General features: G+C 45.1%; 1 protein-coding gene across 1 annotated transcript in view; it reads left to right on the forward strand.

Moving 5' to 3' along the window:
* The window catches only part of Frmd4a (FERM domain containing 4A), a 281,390-nt gene that overhangs the window by 182,944 nt on the left and 78,160 nt on the right, over positions 1-20,286 (forward strand). Inside the window, exons 6-8 of the mRNA XM_051151329.1 lie at positions 997-1,053; positions 2,256-2,278; positions 17,788-17,871. Coding sequence (XP_051007286.1) covers positions 997-1,053; positions 2,256-2,278; positions 17,788-17,871 — 164 coding nt within the window. The remainder of the gene's footprint in view (positions 1-996; positions 1,054-2,255; positions 2,279-17,787; positions 17,872-20,286) is intronic.

A 20,286-nucleotide genomic window follows, 5' to 3' on the forward strand; every position in this document is an offset into this window, starting at 1 on the left:
AACCCTGTCTTGGAAAACAAAAGAAAAAAAGAAAATGAAAAGGGAGGAGGGAAAGAGAGAGAGAGCGTGCAGCTGTTACAGGCAGGGCTGGGAATGGTTTGTACACTCCTTCTGCCATAGCACTTGGAGACAGAAGCAGGCCTGAGGTCTGAGCCAGAGCTACACAATGAGATCCTATCTTAGAAAAAAAATGTAATTGGACATTGAGTAGCTGTAGTCCAGTGACTAATAAGATGAACATGTTTGGAGCAAAAAAGGTGGTTTACTCAGTGGTTAAGAGCACTGGCTACTCTTCCAGAGGACCCAGGTTTGATTCAGCACTCATATGGTGACTTATAACCGTCTATAACTCCAGTCCAAGGGGATCCAGCACCCGCTCTCTGGCCTTGAATATGTGTCTGCATAGAGTCTCTCTCTTCTCTTCCCACCCTCCTTCCTTACCTTTTTCCCTCTATCCTCCCCTCTTTGCCCTCTCTCCCTCCCCATCCCGTTTCCTTCATGCACGTGTGTGTGTGCATACGCACACACACACACACACACACACACACACACACACACACACACATCTGCATGGATGTGGTACACAGACATGCAGGTAAAACACTCATATACATAAAATAAAACTAGAAAAGATGAGCAGGTTTATAAAAATCTGGACATGGCTCCATGCCTTACTGTCTCATCCAAGTTTGAAGATGACACATAGGCTTCTTTGCAAAGATCTTGGGGACTGGTCAGGACCAAGTCATTCAAGGAGACTGGCTAAAGAACCAAAGGCACTCTAAAAGTATTTGAGATTCTGAGGAACTTTTAAGACCAGGTCTCTTGCATGGGAGCTGCAGTAAGGAAGCTTGGGGACAGGCGAAGGCAGATTGTGAGGTTGAAGCCAGCCTGGACTATGTTGCAAGATTTTCATTTTAAAGTGTTTAATTGATTAATTATTCAAAGCTAAGTCGATAAAACAGAAGACTCACTTTGATTTCTTCTTCTTTTCAGGAGCTTATTGAGGTGGACAGCGAAGTGGTGTTTGAATTAGCTTCCTATATCTTACAGGTGAGTGTTTTACACACACACTAAAAGAAGTGTGGCTGCCATGCACAGGCAGCAGCCACAGCCACTGTTTGGCTTTCTGACTTTTTCTAGCCACAAGATGGAAGGAGCTATTAGGACCGCTATCCCAGAATTTCAACACAGTATATCATATGACCTTGAGAAAAAGTTGTGCGTTTTACCTACAATCATTTGGTTCTCTAAAACTCCACTTTCTTTGAGTTTGGTACCCTCTTTCTCCCTGAGAAAAACCAAATGTAGACATAGAAGTAGTCATTCCCTGTCCCCCAGAAAGGTAAAGTAAAAACCTTTGGCCTCAGACAGACAGACACACAGACACACAGGACTCTCATCCACAACGCTGGCAGGCCCAGTTGATTGCTATCATGAAGTTAATCTCTTAACAAGTATTGACTGAATGCTGCTGTGTCCAAGATATTTAGCCACACTCACTGGCATCCACATGGCCTCTGGCTCTCAATTCTTTGGTATAATTGGGAAAGCTCTCATGATTCCAAAAGTGGCAGAAGAAATGGTTTGTTCTAGCCTGTAATCCCAGCTGCTTTGGAGGGGGGCTGAGAGGGCCTGCAGCGGCCTCAAGGAGAGGAAGTGAGGGGGGAGGACAGGGAAAGAGAGATAAAGGAGGTATTAAAGGAGGAAAGGGGAAACTGAAGAGAGGGAGAGAGAAAAGAATAGTAGGAAGTGGTGAAGGAAAGAGGGGAGAGGGAGCGCGTGTGTGTGTGTTTGTGTGTGTGTGCATGTGTGAGTATGTGTATGTGTGAGTGTATGTGTGTCCAGACACATGCTCGGTTTAGAAGTTTTAAATGTAACTTTGTTGGACCAGGGTCTCGAAGTATAAACTTATATATAGCTTTGTGAACTTTGCATTGTGTCTCTTATCCCCATGGGGCATGTATATACTCTCCCTGACTCTGAACCACAGACAGGGTCTTACTATGCTGCCAAGGCTGGTTTCACACATGGAATTCTCCTGCCTGAGCCTCCCCAGTCCCGGGAATCATGGGAGTGTTCTGCCACATCTGGCCTACATCCTTCTTCATTGGATTCCAGAGAGAGCAGGGTGACAGCAGGAGGAGGCTGCTGTCGTCTTAGCAGCAGAGAATATGAGCCGTGAGGATAGGACATTGTGTTAATTCTTAACAATGGGTTTAGGTCTCATTTGGTTTTTTTCTTTTCCTCCACAGGAAGCAAAAGGAGACTTCTCTAGGTGAGTCCCCCAGATGTTGTTCTTGTATTGGCTTTAAAATATATTTGTTGCTTTTTTTTAATTTAAAGAAACGACCTTGCATGTACCTACCTTGTAGGAGGACAGTGTGTGAACTAGTGAGATCCGGAAGGCGTATTGTCAATGAACGGGCAGTCGGGAAGGGCGTTGACAGTGGTAGTGGGCAGTCTGGAAGGGCGTTGACAGTGGTAGTGGGCAGTCAAGAAGGGCGTTGACAGTGGTAGTGGGCAGTCTGGAAGGGCGTTCACAGTGGGTAGTGGGCAGTTGGAAAGGGCGTTCACAGTGGTAGTGGGCAGTCTGGAAGGGCGTTCACAGTGGTAGTGGGCAGTCAGGAAGGGCGTTGACAATGGTAGTGGGCAGTCTGGAAGGGCGTTGACAGTGGTAGTGGGCAGTCGGGAAGGGCGTTCACAGTGGTAGTGGGCAGTCGGGAAGGGCGTTCACAGTGGTAGTGGGCAGTCGGGAAGGGCGTTGACAGTGGTAGTGGGCAGTCCGGAAGGGCGTTGACAGTGGTAGTGGGCAGTCAAGAAGGGCGTTGACAGTGGTAGTGGGCAGTCGGGAAGGGCGTTCACAGTGGTAGTGGGCAGTCGGGAAGGGCGTCCACAGTGGTAGTGGGCAGTCTGGAAGGGTGTTCACAGTGGTAGTGGGCAGTCAGGAAGGGCGTTGACAGTGGTAGTGGGCAGTCGGGAAGGGCGTTCACAGTGGTAGTGGGCAGTCGGGAAGGGCGTTCACAGTGGTAGTGGGCAGTCGGGAAGGGCGTTCACAGTGGTAGTGGGCAGTCGGGAAGGGCGTTCACAGTGGTAGTGGGCAGTCGGGAAGGGCGTTCACAGTGGTAGTGGGCAGTCGGGAAGGGCGTTGACAGTGACAGTAAGGACAGTACTCTTTCTAAGTGAGCCTCCCTCAGGTTACTAACAAGATGAGCTCAGAGCCCAGTGTCCTCAGTGGCCACTGTTCACCGGCCTGGTGTGTTGGTCATGTGTCTGTGGTGGGAGCCAGGAGTCGTTCTTGGAATGTAAATGGGGTTGCATATAAGTTGGCCGTCCTAAGGAGTAGGTGCACACCTTCTTTTATTCTTCTCCATTTAGTCGCTGACTTCCAAAAGAAAAATCACTATCATTAGGGAGATAGGTTTCAGGAAAGTATTAACAACATAGAAATCCCACTCCTATCTGCCTTCCATGGAAAGATGCTTTGTTGAGAAAAGATAGATTTAAGTGCTGAGGACAGCTTGTGTCATCCTGTAGAGCTGCTGGCTTGACTCTTGTCACTCAGTCATTAAGCACTACATATAAGACAGCAAACATGAAATTGTCCCCAGTCTGTCATGAATCCTCACAGCAGGAGGATTATAGCTACCCCTCAACAGAATAACTGTTCATAAGCAGACATTTTTCAAGGAGTCTATTTTATCAACATCTACTGGAGGAAGCCCAGGATAGCCCATTCTTTAGGATCAAGGTCTATCTGTAAAAGAAATGACTATGTCGCCAAGAAAATGTCAAGTCATTTGGTTCCGAGGACTAGGGCTGATAGCTCAGTGGTAGAACACTTGCCTAACACATGTGAGGCCAGTTGTATCCCTGGCAGTGAAGAGGAGTGTGGTAGATGAAGGAGGAGGAGGAGAGGAAAGGAGAGGAGAGGAGAGGAGAGGAGAGGAGAGGATACAAGAGATAGAAAATTAGTATCAACATGAAATTTACATCAGATCCGGGGAAATGGTTCAGGGGATACAGCATTTGCCATGCAAACATGAAGACTTGAGTTCAAAGCCCCAGCATGGATTTAAAAGGCATGGTGCCAACTATGCATCTGCACCCCTAGTGCTGGGACAGAAAGAGGCAGAGACAGGATGATCCCTAGAACTTGCTAGTCAGCCAGTCAGCCAAACTTGTGAGCCCCAGGCTCAACGAGAGACTGTGTTTCAAAACAGAAAGAAGGGAAGTGACTAAAGGCGGTACCTGAAGTCAGCCTCTGGTCCCCATGCCCATCTGCACGGAAGGGTGTTCCTACACGCACAAACACAAATCATATTTCTCCATCATCAAAAGCATATGTACGCTGCTATCTTTGAAGGGTTTTGCTTTAAATCTATGAATGTACCCTAGCCAGACCTGAGGTGTATGGTCTTAATCAAATACCTCAGCGAAATGGAAAGAAACATTTTATAATCTAACGATGGTTGGCACACTTTTTCTGGCTTCCCCAGGTCACGTGGTCTCCACCGTAGGTACTGAACTTTTTCCAAGTGTCAAAGAAGCATCGCGGGGTTGGAGAACAGAGGGGCATGGTTATGTTTCAATAAAACTTTATTTAGGAAAACAGACATTTGAGTATCACATAAATCATATATCTTGCATTTTTCTTCCTCTCCATCCTTTTGTCTTGTTCCTCCTTCCCTCTCCTCTCCCTTACCCTTTTTATTTAAAGATGTAAGAGCTACTCTTAGTTCACAGGCCATACAAAGACAAGGAGGATGTATAATTTGAGCCTGTGAGCTCGACTTAGCAGATTCATTGGTCTGTGGTCCCTTAATCTTGGCTCAACTGTTTTCAATAAAGACAGCTCCAGGGCTCTTTTACTGAGGTTTCTCAAATGTTTGGAAGGAAGCAGAGAGAGAGAGAGAGAGAGAGAGAGAGAGAGAGAGAGAGAGAGAGAGAGAGAGAGAGTGTGTGTGTGTGTGTGTGAGTGTGTGAGTGAGATTTTCACTACATAACGGGTGTGAGGGGCCTCAGCTGGAGACGTTGAACTTGACATATGGCCAGTGCCCGTGTACCGAATTTGTTGAATGAAGCCTGCTCAGTTTTGTAGAAACTACAGCTTATAATCTGTTCTTTGCTCCTTTCTTCTGACCTGAGTTTGGGATCAGATCTGAGGATTTAACAATGGCAAGTCCACCTACTTAAAATCTTTTGATTTCTGCAATTCCGTGAAAACTGGCTAAAAGGCCATTAATTTAGTGGGGTCCAGTGTCTGGTCTACTTACCCTGAAGAGACTTTTCCAGAGGCCAGCTCGGAACCCTGCTGCAAGTAGTATATCTTTTTGAGAGCACCATGACAGGGTGGAATGTGACCTGGAAACAACCTCATCTGTCCCCACAGATCATGGGAATGCGGCCACACAGACCGACTGCCAGGAGGAAGAGCAGGGCTTGGCCTGGCAATCCTTCACGGCCCCTTGTGAGCACTAGCATGCCAGGGCGTTAGCTGAAAGCAGATATGCAAAGGGTGCTTCATTGGTCAGAGCTGTCTGGCAGCTTTTTGTAGCTTCAGCTGTCTAGAGAGAGAAGTAGCTGTTGGCAGGGTGGGGGCGGGGCAAAGGAAAAAGCAGACAGTTCATGCAAGGTCAGTTTCTCTCATCCTGTAAATTCACCCCCAGAGAGTGCAGAGGTGAGCTGGGACATGCAAGCCCCTGATAACATGCCACTTTCTAAAGTGAGTTCAAGACATACAACACTTCAGAAGTCTCAGGGCCACTGTGCACGCATGAGAACTATAGTTTAATATATAGATGGTGAGCAGCGTGGTATGTGTGTAACCCCAGCACTGTGGGTGGGTATGGAGACAGAGGCACAAGGATTCCCCCAGTGCTCACTGGCCAGGCAGCCTGGCGGAACCGAGCTACAGGACCCCTAAGAGACTGTCTCATAAAGTACAGAGAATCAGGGAAGACCGCTGATGCCAACCTCTGATTTCCACATACCTGCATGCACATGTACTCACACCGGCAGGAACACGTCCATAAACTGCACACATTAAAAAGAAATATATAATAAAATATTAAGAAAAACAGTCTTAAGAAAGTAGTATATGCTTGAATTTCGGAATAAGACATCATTTCTTCTCCTCCTCCTCTTCCTCTTCTTCCTCCTCTTTCATCATCTCCTTGTTCTCTTCCTTTTTCTTCTCTTTTTTGTTTTTTTCAGGATGTTTTTTTCTGTGTAGCTTTGGCTGTCCTAGAATTTGCTCTGTAGACTGGGCTGGCGACCAACTTACAAAGATCCACCTGTCTCTGCCTCCCAAGTGCTGGGATTAAAGGCGTGCGCCACCACTGCCTGCTTTGACACTTCATTTCGTACATGTGTCTCTTGAAGGCCACTTCTAGGAAGATTCTCCAAACTGGGAGTTAACCATAGTTGGTTTGCTGGCTGAACATTAGGCAGTTTAGATTTGCCATTTTCATTACTTTAATTTTGTAGAAACTAGATTTTAACGCCACTCATTTGTGTATGGTTCTTTCATGTTAGTTCCATGTACAAATGAATAGTAAATGTAAACAGTACCTGTCATAAATATGTTTTCCTTAACAATATCAATTAAAAAAAATAAGTTTAGAAATACAGACATTTAGAGAAGGCTTTTATATGTTTAATACAGGCTCCAAGGATTAATTCTTAGATACCATAGAGTCTAGGTGATCAAGTTGCTTTTTAAATTAATGGCCTCACGCAGAAGTCAAAGTAACTCTGGGACTGGAGAAATGGCTCAGTGGTTAAGAACACTGGCTTCTCTTCCAGAGGACCTGAGTTCAAGTCCCACCATCCACATGACAACTCACAACCATTTAAAACTCCAATTCCAGGGGATTAGACGCCCTCTTCTGGCCTCTGAGTGCATTGCATTAATGCGGTGCACAAACATGCAAGCAGAATACCCATGCATATTGAAATCAATTTTAAAAAATTTAAGTCAAAGTAAGTCTTCTACAACCTGAGGTGAAAGGTCTGGAATCCGTCCCTTCCTAAAGGCCTTTCTTGCCCTAGGCACTGCATTTCTACGCTCAGCAGTTTGTCACGTGCGATCTGGCTCTACTGTGTGGAATGAGCATTAACAACCTACAAATATGGGAACATCTTGCTTGAAGGAAAAGATGAGGGAAGTTATGTTTGCAATTGAGAGAGACCGGAAGTCCCGACACGGCATGCGTAGGAGAACTGACATGAAGACAGCCCTGAACTAGAGCACTCTGCTGTGCCGCTCACCGCTTCTTGTGGTTCTCCTCTGGGCCGCTTTTTACTTAGTGCATCCCTGAAAGGTTTTCTTGCCTATTTCTCCTTTCAGTCAGTAGAAATGCTTGCTTCCTCTACTTACAGTTTTTGGAGACAGGGTCTCTCTACATAGCCGTAGAACTTACTATGTAGACCAGGATGGCTTTGAACTCCCAGAGATGAGCCTGCCTTTGCCTCTCAAGCACTGGGACTAATGGTATGTGCTCCCCTAGCTGGCATCCTTACTGACTGTGATAATGAGGCACTGCATCAGCAGTGCTGAAAGCTGATGGCTGAGATCTAAGCCATTAACTGACTGGTGCCCGTGATAGTGAGAAATACGCACCACGCGTGTTGATATTTCTGACACGAGGTGTATGCCATCATTAAAGGGTTAGGAAATAGCCTTATCTAAAAATAATGTTTTCTCACTTGTATTATTTTCCGCAGCACAGCACAAGTAATCTTGTTTCGTTTCCTGATGTGTGTTCAGGTTTTAAAAACAAACGTGCCACCGCTCAGGAAGTGAGCAGGGTTGTCATTTCTATTAAAAAAACAATTGAACAGCCTCTGAGCTATCTATCAAGGCAGCTGTAGGAGAAGCTCGCCCAACCCCGAATAAAACAAAGCTCTCATGTACTCAGTATGGATCAACGTTAGTCAACCAGCAGATACTGCCTGTTATTTATATAAAAGCTGTATTTGTTACAATGTCCCAGTTTCTTGAACGCCCAGCCCTTTTGTATGTGGAGTACATGTATATATGTGCAAAGCACACGTGTACGTGTGTATATAGAGGCCAGAGGTCTATATAGCAAGTGCCTTTTTCTATCACTGTCCACCTTATTCTTTGAGACAGCCTTTCACTGAATCTAGACCTCACTGATTAGCTAGAATGACTGGCCATTGACTCCTCGAAGTCCCCGTTTCCTCTTCACAGCTGGGATCACAGACACACCCCCTTGCCTGACTCTGCACGTGGCTGGTGGGGGCCTGAACTCAGGTGTCATCCTTACACAGTTTAATCCCCGAGTCACCTCCCACACTCTTCTCGGGATGTTTTTATCTAATACCTTTTAAAACTCCTTGAGCTACTGTAGGAAGGTCATATCTATTTGTGTCTATTTCTTGCTAAAGTCATTGTAAAAAAAAAAAAAACCTGTAGAATCAATCACCTACAGGAAATATAAGCATTCAAACGAGACTCTAATTTGACTTAACAGAAGACATCATAGCACTGCACTAAACAAGCTGTTAGGGACAATAACTAGATTTTATTTTTGTTTAGGGATATTTAATGGTAAGGGAAGGTTATTTTAAAACCCCCATTTGTTAAAATATGATTTTCTTTGCCTGCCCGTGCTCTGAATAATGATATGGAGAACTTTATATTTAATTAAAGTTTCAGGCACTATAGCTGGGCAGAGACACTCAGCTATTCTAGCCCAACAATATTGGCCTGGCCTGCTTCTCAGCCATGTAACCCATTACCTGCCATCTTAGTCTCTCCCTGGCATTTCTCTCTTCATCTGTATCTCAATGGCAACTTCCCACCTCTGGTTCCCACCTGAGACCCTGTCAGTGGGATCAGAAGTCCCTCCTTAACTCTCCTGCCAAGCTATAGGCTGTCCAGCTCTTTATTTGACCAATCAGAAGGCAATGGAAAACAATGTTTACAAAACACTGAGACAAGAGATACTTCATAAAATGACCATGCCAAAGTCCAGCCTGAGTCAAATCTGCACCAGCACCAACATGGAAATTAGCATTTGAAAAATACAAGGAAAACCTTTACACAGTACACAGAAACATCACACCAACATCTTCTGACCCATCTTGGTATACTAATCTTGAGAATCATCTCATCGTCTTTGATTAGCTCTTTGGAACTTTCTGGATACATGACTTTTTAAAAAATATAATTATTTCATACTGGCCATGGAAGCTCATGCCTGTAATGCCAGCACCAGTGTAGTGCTCGGTCTCAGAACAAAAACTGTGACAATAATGTATACCATAAACACCATAAATCATTAATGTCAAAAATTACACCACCTCTGACATGAAGAGCCATCAGTAAAATACAAGCAATAGGACTCATGACTCACGAAAAGAGGCTATCAGGCTATAAAGCTTGCTTTTCCTCTCTAGTCTCAAATCTGTCCTAGACTTTTTACCATGGTAGATAATGAATAAAATATAGTTAATAGTGAAATTGGAAATCATGAAGCTAAGTGTCATCACTTTGGAATGGCCATTAGAACCGTATAGAACGAAGTATGGTGAGATGTGCCCAGTTTGACGAGTGTTCAAGTGCCTTCCTCAAACTAGCTGTATGATGTTTTTATTTGTGATCTGATTAAAGTGATTTTGTTTGGGGGCAGGGTGGGGAGAGTCACCTGGCACAAGTAGAGACATCTATTCCATAGAATGTTCCGGTCACAAGCTTTATGAAAATGGAATTGCTGAAGTTCTGTTGCCCTAGGCTGTCTACTGGGCCCTTGGCAATGCCTTGGTTACAGAAGACTGGGAGAGCTGATGTTAACACTAAAGCAAGTAAGTCCTTGCAACACAAGCTGTGTTAGGACCAGTAAGCTGACTGAAAAAGACTGAGCCACACTGTGTGTGTCTGGCAGCTTGCCCGTCTAGCAAATGGCACTATACACTTCTGAGGTAGGAAAGATAGGAAGTGCTAGGAGGCTCAGCGGCGTTCCAGAAAAGCACAGTCTAGCAAGGAAGAGAATGGAGACTTTGATTGGCTATTTGGAAGTAAGATGATCTGATACTATTAATAGTTTTTGTGATACTGTGAAAAAAAAGGCCTAATAGAAACAGCTGAAGGTTGGAAGGACCTATTTAGATTCACAGTTTCAGAGGATTCAGTCTATGGCTGTTTGGCCTCCTCTACTGGTTCAGCACATTGTGGTGGTGGGAGGAAGTGTCCACCACATGGCTTAAAGGAAGTAGAACAGAAGACGGGAAGTGGCAGTGGTCTAGAATAATTTATCTCCTAGAACCCTCCCCCAGTAGACAACCTACTCTCTTCAGCTAGACCCCACTTCCCAAAGTTTCCAGACAACCAAAATAGAGCGCACATACACATACACACACACACACACACACACACACACACACACAGAGCTAGGGATCAAGCATCCAAAATATCTGCACACAATTAAATGCTCATCTGTGTAAGAGAATCAGAGCTTATGGGGAGTGGCTAGTGGTTGGGGAAAAAAAAATCTTACCATGTCCCTCAGATAGCATCTGTAGGGTTCTACTGGTACATCTTTTCAAAAAGAAAATCCTGCTTTTAGAAATGGAGCAACATATTGCTCAACAATTAGAGACAAAGAGGAGCTCTTTGTTAGCACAAGAGGTTGATTTTCACAAGAGGAGCTGCAGTGTTTATTTATGCTGGAACATTCCCATTAACTTTCAGAAGCCACATGGTCTTAGGCCCCTGGGAGAGTAATTAAAAGCAAAGAGCATAATGACCTTTTAATATTTTATCTTCTGTAAACCATGGGACTATATGGTCACTAATCTAGAGAGAAAGAAACCTTAGTGAATAAAAATGCAGTTTCCTCTTGATTTTTTAAAAAAATTTTTTTCCACTTTTGAAATCTGGTCTGCCCCCCCCCCCCCCCACACACACACACTTCAAAAGTGTAGTAGTAGTTAATGTAAACCAAAACAGACTTACCTGTCTCTTTAAACTCTAGGCTTTGAGGGTTTTCTAGTTAGGCTAGAAGAAAACAAGTCATGTCCTGGAGCAAGAAATTTAGAAGGTCCTGGGAAAGACAAGAAAGATCTCATTTTCTTGTAGAAATCTGTAAAACATGACTGTCTTTCAAAGGATGACAAAGAAATCTTCCTGTCCAGCCAACCGGATTGAGTGCTGATAACTCTAAAACAACACAATTGCATTGGCTACTCTTTCATTGGTATGATAAAATACCATGACCAAAATCACCTTAAGAATGAGTAACATTTTGACTTATGGTTCCAGAGAGCTAGAGTTCACTGTAACAGGAAGCTGACTGTTCACATCTTCATCTGCACAGGGAAGCAGAAAAGGGAACAGGAAGTGGGTCAAAGCTAGAAACCTTTAAAGCCCACCCACAGTAACATACTTCCTCCAGCAAGACTGTACCTCTTAAAGGATGTATACCTCCCCAAAACAGTGCCATCAACTGGGGACCAACTATCCAACAAAAATGAGCTTAGGCAGGCATTCCTCATTCAAACCACCATAATTACAAAGATTGTAGATTGCTAAAGCCGAAGCTCTTCGTTTACACGAGTGATTCATGCCTAACTAAGCAAGTCAGTTATTATAAACCCCTCGTAGGCCTTGTGATCATTTGCCGTCTGTTTTCATACCAATGGGTATTTGGGGGAGGGGCAGGGGACGTTGTTACAGGATTTTACTCTGGCCTAAAACTAAGGATTCTCCTGCCTCAGCCTCCAGAGTGCTAGTGTCACAAACAGGCACCGTCGTACCTGACTCCTTCAATTGCCCAATTGCAATAAAAGAGAGAACAGCTGTCAAGTCTCCTCTAGTGAGAGAAATAGATTTGTTGAGACTTTTTTAGATAAGAAGTGGGGGAAAAAAGCCCACAGACATTTATGTTAAGAATGGTTCACATTTAGGATAATGCTTTCATAACGTAGCCAATTCTGTCACATTTAAACGTGTCAGTTCCCCTTGTGGCAACTTCCTGGGGGGGTAGGGGTGGGGGAGGATCATCTGTCAAACTTGAGTTGAAATTAATATGATTCTCATATATCTGCTTGTTTTAAAAGAAAGAGGGTAGGTGTGGAGTTTTCCCACGATTGGAAAATGACCTAGAGAGCCACACGAGTAATTGAGAAGCAGCAGGGTCCTGTCACGCCAGCGACGGCTTTCAAAGGGAACAGCATCTGAGAGTTTGAAGTGAACCGTTCACACACACAAAAAAAACTTATAAACGTTTCCAGAAAGCATTGTTTTGTGCAGAGAAGCCCATTTGAGCTTTTGAGTGTGTTGTGATTTACATTTCAAAGAGTGAAAACCCAGTGATTTATTTTCGCAAGTTGATACCATTCAAATCCTATGGGAACTGTTCAGATACAAAGCAAGGGGGGAACCTTGTGTGTGACAGCTTCTCTCTCTTGTTAGATCTGGATCCAATCTTGGCATCACATTTTGAGTGAACTCTGAGGCGCACAGAGGTCTCATGGTCATGACACTGTGTCAGATTTTCAGAGTTGAGATTCCCAAGTTAAAGGCTGATAGGGCAGCAGAGTAATCAGTTGCTTTCTCTCACTCTGTTTGAGTGAAATTATTTGCCTGAAATCATAGGCCAAGAGAAGAAATCTTAACTTGTTTTGCATTTTATGCATTTACAACCAAATGGGAAGTTCACAACAATTTCCTTGAAGCCTAGGAAGTTTAAACCCACGAAGAAATTAATACTTACATAAATTGAGTGATTAGCATCCGAAATGGAGGATAAATGGTCCATGAATATATGGATAGCATTATGTGTTAGCCCATGGAACATTGTCAAAAAATCCAGAATCCCAAGTGGGAAAATAACCTCCGAGTCCCAGATGTTTTCCTTGGTCTGCAGATGTCAGATGCGATGACAAAATTTTCACATATGCTTGAAGGCCCCAGTGGAAGTTCTCTGTGTCGTCTTCTAGCCCATCAGCTTCGCTGAGCCTTTCCTTCCACACAAAACAAAGTGGAGTCAAAAAGGAAGAAGAAGTGAAGACTAAAAACAGAACAAGACAAAAACAAACAAAACGTTTCTTGCACACTTCCTGAAGATCAATACGGATAAGTCTGTGACTTCTCATTCAGCATGGAGTTTTCTAGATCCATTGTACTAAAGAAAAAAAGAATTGCCACCCGGCAGTGCACATCTGGAGCTTGAGCGTCCCTACGCTTCCGGATTCAGGATCTCTCTGTTCAGAATTTCTCAGATTTCAGACAAGTTGTTTAAGTTCTGTTCCCAGGAGGGAATTAACACCCCAGCCAGGCAAGACTGGCATCAAAGAGATCACTCTTCCCTGAACAAAAACACAGATGCTGCCAGAAGTGGTAATGTGTGTCTGTGATGCCAGCAATCGGGAGGGACAGGGAAGAGGGTCAAGAATTAATTCAAGGTCAGAGACTGGAGAGAGAGCTCAGTTCTAGGAGTTCCAACGCCACCTTTGTCCTCCACGGGCACCAGGCACACACGTGGTACACAGGCATATGTGTAAGCAAAGCATCTATACCTACCTATAAGATGAAGAGAAGTAATTTTTTGTAAATTCAAAATGAACCTTGGCGACATAGGGAGTTTGAGGCCAACCTGAGCTACATGTGACTGGGCCCTGCCAGGGTGGGGGTGGGGGTAGCATGAAGGAGGAGGACGGGGGAGGACCAGGATGGGGAAGAAGGAGGGGAGAAAGAGGAAGGAAGACAAATATCCGTGCTGGATGGAAGAGATAGTAAGACACACCCTTGAGTTAAAAGATGGGCCTGCCACCAAATAGGTTAAGAAGTGTTTGTTTCCCGGAGCCTTGTGCTTTTTTGGAAACGTGTGCAAACGATTGTACACTCCTACTTGACTGACACACCAGAGAACCTGCCCAGAGGGCCAGAGCTTCATGACAGGCCCATCAGATATGGAGGGTTCAGTTTGGCGCTTGCGTAGCATGAGAATGGTCCCTGTGGCTAGTTTCTGTGTATTCTCCCATGATGCACTAGTTTGATTTTTTGAAGCAGTGGTTTCTGGAAGGATCCTTCTGTGAGATGCATACCCCAGAGAACTCCAGTGTGTGGAAGGCTCATTTGACCCAAGGGGAATTTCCTGATAATGTTCTTTCCTAGCTTTTTTTTAAAAAAAGGATTCTGTTTTTATTTACAATGTGTGTGTATATGAGCACAGTGCCTATGAAGGCCAGAAAAGGACATCGGGTTCCCTGGAGCTGGAATGACAGGTGGTTATGTGCTGCCTGGTGTGGGTGCTGGGAGCCACACTCTGCTCCTCTGCAAAGGAAGTGTTCATTCTTAGCGCTTAACATCTGAGCCGTTCATCCCTCCAGCCCCTCACAGATTTTTTTTTTTTTTTTTTTTTTTTTTTTAAGGAAAATACATGGTAGGTTTTAGCAACCCCTCTCTGGTGCTTAACTTTGTCCTTGTTCATGTCAGTGTCTTGGCTAAATAGGTTGCTCTTTGATATGACACGTTCTCTATTTGTTATATTGCTAGGATTTTTTCCACTCTCACTTTCTGTGTTTCAGGCAGCCAAACACAAGTACAGCATCTCTCAACTTACCACCCCACGAAAAAAAAACAGCACAGCATTGAAATACCATTTCTATACCAGCAACAATAACAGCCACTTAAACTTTTTTTTAAAAAAAAAATACAATCTAGTTGATATTAAAAATAAGACTGAGGACTTTTTTAAAAGCTGGCTGTGCAAGAGATTTTTTTTTGTTGTTGTTGTTTCTAAAAATAGAATATAAGTATGGACTGTTTTACAGTGTGTCTTAAGCTAGTGTATATCAGGCACACTGGACTCTGGGGAAAGCATCAGTGTGGCAGTGCCTAGGCATGAAAGCTGGGGACTTTTAGTGCATGTTTTAGGCTCTAGCTCTGTAGAGTCCTAAAGTGGAGCAGCCACCTGTCCCATTGGGGTGACTTTCTCCCAGCTGAGTTCTACGGAGGCCCGTCTTTCTTAGCTCATCTTTCACATTCGGAGCGTTCGAATGTCCCTCTGACTTCCAGGTGCACATGTCAGCCAGATTGACAGGGCCGGCCACCTCTAAGTGGCTGCAGGCGTTTGTAAACAGCAAAAAGGCAAACAGGACATGCCTACATGCTCATCCTCTGGTGTGTGGGTGTTGGGGGGAGTCATGGACCTCTTCCACAGTGTAATGGACTTGCACGGGCTTCACGCCCTGGTGACTTCTCCATACACTTTTCTGTGTAGCCTTGCCCTGGAGAGAACAAGAGAACCCGTGGCAAGCCCTGGCAAGGAAGTAAAGCCTGTGGCTGTCATCAGGGAACATTTGTTTGCCAACAAACTTGCGGTTGGTAGGTAAAACAATCTCTGTGCCTTTTGGTTCCTTCCCCAAATACACTTTAGATGTGATGAGAGAAAGGCGCCTGAACTCAGGTTTCGACTCTGTGAAGATATATCTCATGGTTCCAACAAATAAAGCCTTCCCCAGCAAGAGTACCTTTTTTTTATAGTTAAGGAATCACCCTTGGCACTGATGAGCCATTGAGTCAAATTCCATATTCAGGTAAATTCATAGTTAAGTGGACAGAAAAGACCCTCTGTCTACCACTGTGGATTCTCAAGTGTCCAGCCAGCCAAACATTGGCTCAAATCGTGCCTCCCTGACATGCGATTCTAGGCCATAGCTGATAACCTCATTTTCCCCCAAACACCAGGAACATCCCTCTTTGAAAATCTCCAGAGTCTCCTGGAGCACCTTGGACCCTACTAAACTACCACTGAAGGTCCTCAAAATCCTGTTCCCAGACTACCTTTCGGCCCTGTTGTCCCTCGTATCAGCCATTCTGATTGGGCTCTTCCAATAAAGTTACATGGCTCCCTTGACAGTAAATATGAGCTGTGTACCTCTTTTCCTATGGGGTCATCCCCAAACCCTGTTTACCCGAGACCTGAAAAAGGCCCTCCTTTCCTCAGAACTCCCATGTTGCCTGGTTAAGTTAACACTATCAAACACTGTTGCTTCACTCACCCTGTCAGTTATCTTTGAATGAACATCTCTCGATTTCTCAGCTACCTGTGAACACACTTTGGGTAAGGAGTGCATCCTACCCCATCTCTATCTCCCCTGGTACTTTCTTTATAACTGTGAAGGCTCCAGCGTATGGCCAGGCAATGACAAACCCTTTCCGTACTGCTGAGACTACAACGCATTTGGATGCATTGAGCCAAACAGTTCAAAGTTGAGAATCCCCTTCTGATTGGCGGGCTTCAAGATGAATATATGGACATTCCTGTCCCCATTTCTTAGTACATTTGGAAAATGCCAGCAACTCTCATGTGACCAAGCAGCCAGGTGATTCCTAGGTACCACCAAAATGAGCGTGAATCACTGGCATGGCTTTCCACTATTGCATTTGTTGATGGGGCTGCTGAGGTCATTGCTGTTGGTGTTGTTTTCCACTCAGGATACAGAGAACTTTTGATCCATAAGTTGACAGCATAGATTTAAGAGGGACCACTTTGCAGTCACCCTGGGAGCTTTTCACCTGTCCTGTGCCCTCCCCATCCCATTCCCCTAGGCAGCTCCTTCCTTTTCTTCTCCTTTCCCATTTGCTTATTGGTCTCCTATTCATTGCTTTTATATGGCATAGTCCAGGCTCCCTGTGGCCAATGTTTACCCAGCTTTACATGAACAACACAAAAAACTGCCAATATCCCAGGTTAGTGCTGTGTATCTAATACAAGTCTCCACAAGATGAACCCTGGCAAGCCCAGCTGATAAGCCTGTGGCTCTGGAATGGGCCCGTTTCAGGAGACACTATTTAGATACCAGACCCATATCCAAGTGTATACTGTCAGTGGCTCTAGAAATTGGGGGTGGGTATAGACACCAGGGACCTCTAACATAAAGGGCTGCAGAACTGCTAAATGGCTAGACATTGGTATTCATAACCTTTGGATAATGGGTTACATGGCCATAAGAATAGCTCAACACAAAAGAGCAAACTTACTTAGAACATTAAGAGGTTTGTTGGCGCTTTATTTCTATAACTCTGGTTGTGGAATGAGTATGGACCTTGTAGAAAATGATAAGGTGGTGCTTCCACAGAGCCAAAGGATGGTCATGCCTGGGACTCCAGCGGGCAGTTAAGCATCTGGAGAAAGCTGGCTGGACCAGGGAAGTTGAAACTGTCTTCCAACCCTGAGCGTGTGTGTATTTATGGCACTCAGATTCCAAGACCAGCTGCATCAGGCCCCCTGACAATCTGCTTCCCACCAGCTAGGTAATCTTCAGGCTTGTTCAAAGGAGAGGCTACGTATGTATCATATTAACAAAACAGTGTCCAAGTCTGAGCCAAGCACTGGGTATTCAAGGAGGCAAACAGTGCTCCAGGGATGACCAGAAATTTTGCCCTCCTTGAGTTGGTGAACCCAGCCGCAGGGCCCTAAAAGCTTCTCCCGGGGCCCAGCCCATGGGATCCCTTTCCTTCCCCATTGGTACCCAATGCTGCTCAGAACCCAGCATGCATCGGTGTCTCTGGGAGAGCAGAGGTTATGAGGCTACCCCCGTGTGTATCCTTCGCTCTGTACTGGAAAAAAAAGAGGCGCCTCAGCTCTGCGTGTCCTGTGTTCTTTTCCCATTGTATCGCATAGACAGAAACAAAACCTCCTTCTGTCACTTGCCATTGTAAGGGAGCAGGTGCCGGAGCAGGCTCTCAGTCAGCCTGGGGTCGTTACTTTCTCAGAGGGTGATGTGATGCTTTCTGACTGTCTCTTTCAGCAACGAGGTGGTGAGAAGTGACCTGAAAAAACTGCCAGCCCTTCCCACCCAAGCCCTGAAGGAGCACCCCTCCCTGGCCTACTGGTAAGACCCCCATCCCAGAATCTTGTCAGAAACAAGTGTCTTCTTCAAAGAGGGCACGGGGTTCAGCTCCCACATGTCTCCTGCTGTTATCAAGTAACTTAGAACTGTTTTCCGAGTCAGAGGGAATAACGGCAGAATTAGGGGAAAGATTGGGACAGAAAGATTGCGAGTTCGAGGCCAGAATAGAAGCCCTTTCCTGTGTTGGTCCAGTTTTGCATTGGGATGCTACTGCTGTGCTGTGGGGGGGTCTACAGGGGTGGGAGGAGCAGGGCCATCAAGAAACAGGTTGTTTCCCTTCTCCTTGGTGTTTTCTATATCCCAATTTAGCTTCCTTTGTAACTTTATGCCACAGTTCATCTGCGGAGCCCTGAGTTACCCAATACCACATGATTTAGACATTTGCGGCTGGGCCAGGATGGGGCAGGACTCACATTCCTGAGGAGTGTGTTGGAATCCTGCAGGACACTTATGCAGTGCCCTCTGCCCTCTGCCCTCTGCCCTCTGCCCAGGACAGGACCTGTTCCCTGCTATTCCTTCTGACCCCTTCTCAGAAAGCAGTGTCGCTGTTCCATAGTATAAGACATAGTCACGGCAGGACACCTGATGGTATAGGCCTGCAACCCCAGCTTCTCAGGTGGCAGAGGCAGGAGGATTGTAAATTGAAGGCCTCCCTGGCCTAGAGTGAGCTCAAAGCCAGCAGCTTAGTGAGACCTTGTCTAAAATAAAAATATTTTAAGGGTTGGGATATAATTTAGTGGCACGGTGTTTGCCTAGTATGTGTGAGGCCTAGTGTAAGAAGTGGGGAGAAAGAGAAGAGGAGAAGAGAGAAGAAAAAGCACTGAACAGGTCGACCCTACTAAACTATAGCACGTGGCTCATCAAGCACCTATAAATACATTCAAAAATTTTTTAAATAATCCACCCTGCCTAGACACTTCTAGTAGTAAATAAACTAAGTATTCTGTTATTTAAGTAGCTTTAAGGGCGCCTTCAGATGGGGTAGGTCAGGTCATGATGCAGAGTACTCTAGTGAGATTGAACTCACACCCAGAAAGCACTCACTTCTGAGAAGCCCACGCCTGGAGAGCTGGACTGTGGGATCCTATCAGTCTACTCCCGTTCCTCACTTCACCTTTGACCTGACTTCATCATTCTTCACTGGGTGATGTGCTATAAATACAGAGCAAGCTTATACCACAGGCTCCAATTTCCCAACCAGTCTGGGTGATGTTGGTGATCTGAAGGCCACCTGAGCTATATAGTGAGACATTGTCTCATTCAAAAGACGATGATAAACCAGGCATCTGTGGGACACGCCTTTAGTCCCAACACTTGGGAGGCAGAGGCAGGCGGATCTCTATAGAGTGAGTCCAAGACAGCCAGGGCTACACAGAGCAACTGTCCCAAAACAACAGAAACAACAAAACAAACATGATGACAATACTTGTACATGGCTCTCACATGCTGGGGTGACTTACACTGGAGAGCTATAATGCTGGTAGACAGTCTAGAGTTGGAATTGCCTTTGACCTAATTCATCCCTCAATCATGTCTTCATTAACTGTCTAATATGGTTAAACCAGCCCCAACGCGAATTGCAGAGCCTCCCCCCCCCCAAATTCTGGATTATTCTTGCACTGTCTCCACCAGATCCTCTGAGTTCATGTTATTAGTAATATAGAAAGGCTTTCTTTGGGCTCTGTTTTCTGCCTTATATCAATGTGAGCATCTCTACCTGAACAATTTGGCCACAACCATCTTATTAGTATATTCTACCCAGACCCATGAGTGTGGCAGGGTAGGGAAGCCAAGTGCCTTCCGTGTCAAACCCAGCTGTGAATGAATCAATAGCATGGACCATCCTGATGCTAAAAGGACCCATGGCCCTCTCACTTTGTCCCTACCTTGTTGCCTTGTACTCGGCTGCTTGTGGTCGCCTCTGATTTTTCAACCTATTTACATGAATTTCTAAAAAAGCAAAGACTTAAGCAGAGGGAGGATGTCATTTGTATAGATGCAGAATAAAAGGAGAAAGCTAGTGGACAGAGCTTCTCTGTGCTTCCTCAGCATCACCTCTCATCATCAGTTGGCATGACCCTTTTATTGGCAGACATCTTTCCCTTGGCATGCCACACAGTCTCAGGTGGCCCTGATCGTTCCTGAACAAGGATGCAGATTCCTCATTCTTCCTGGCTTTTCATTCCTACTGCCGTCCAGAGATACAATGAGTTTCCTTGGTGCCAAGATTGGGTCACTGGGAGCCCTTTTGTGTGACATCCTGGCACAGCCCTGGGTCTCATCACAGTATGAGACAGGTCCGTAAATTGCGAGGCTATGACTGTCAAGCTAGCCCCTCTCTCCATCTGTACAATGGGATTGACGACACCAAGCTGCTTCCAGCTGTGATTTGATGAG

The sequence above is a fragment of the Acomys russatus genome, chromosome 9 (assembly GCF_903995435.1).
Source record: "Acomys russatus chromosome 9, mAcoRus1.1, whole genome shotgun sequence".
Lineage (NCBI taxonomy): Eukaryota > Metazoa > Chordata > Mammalia > Rodentia > Muridae > Acomys > Acomys russatus.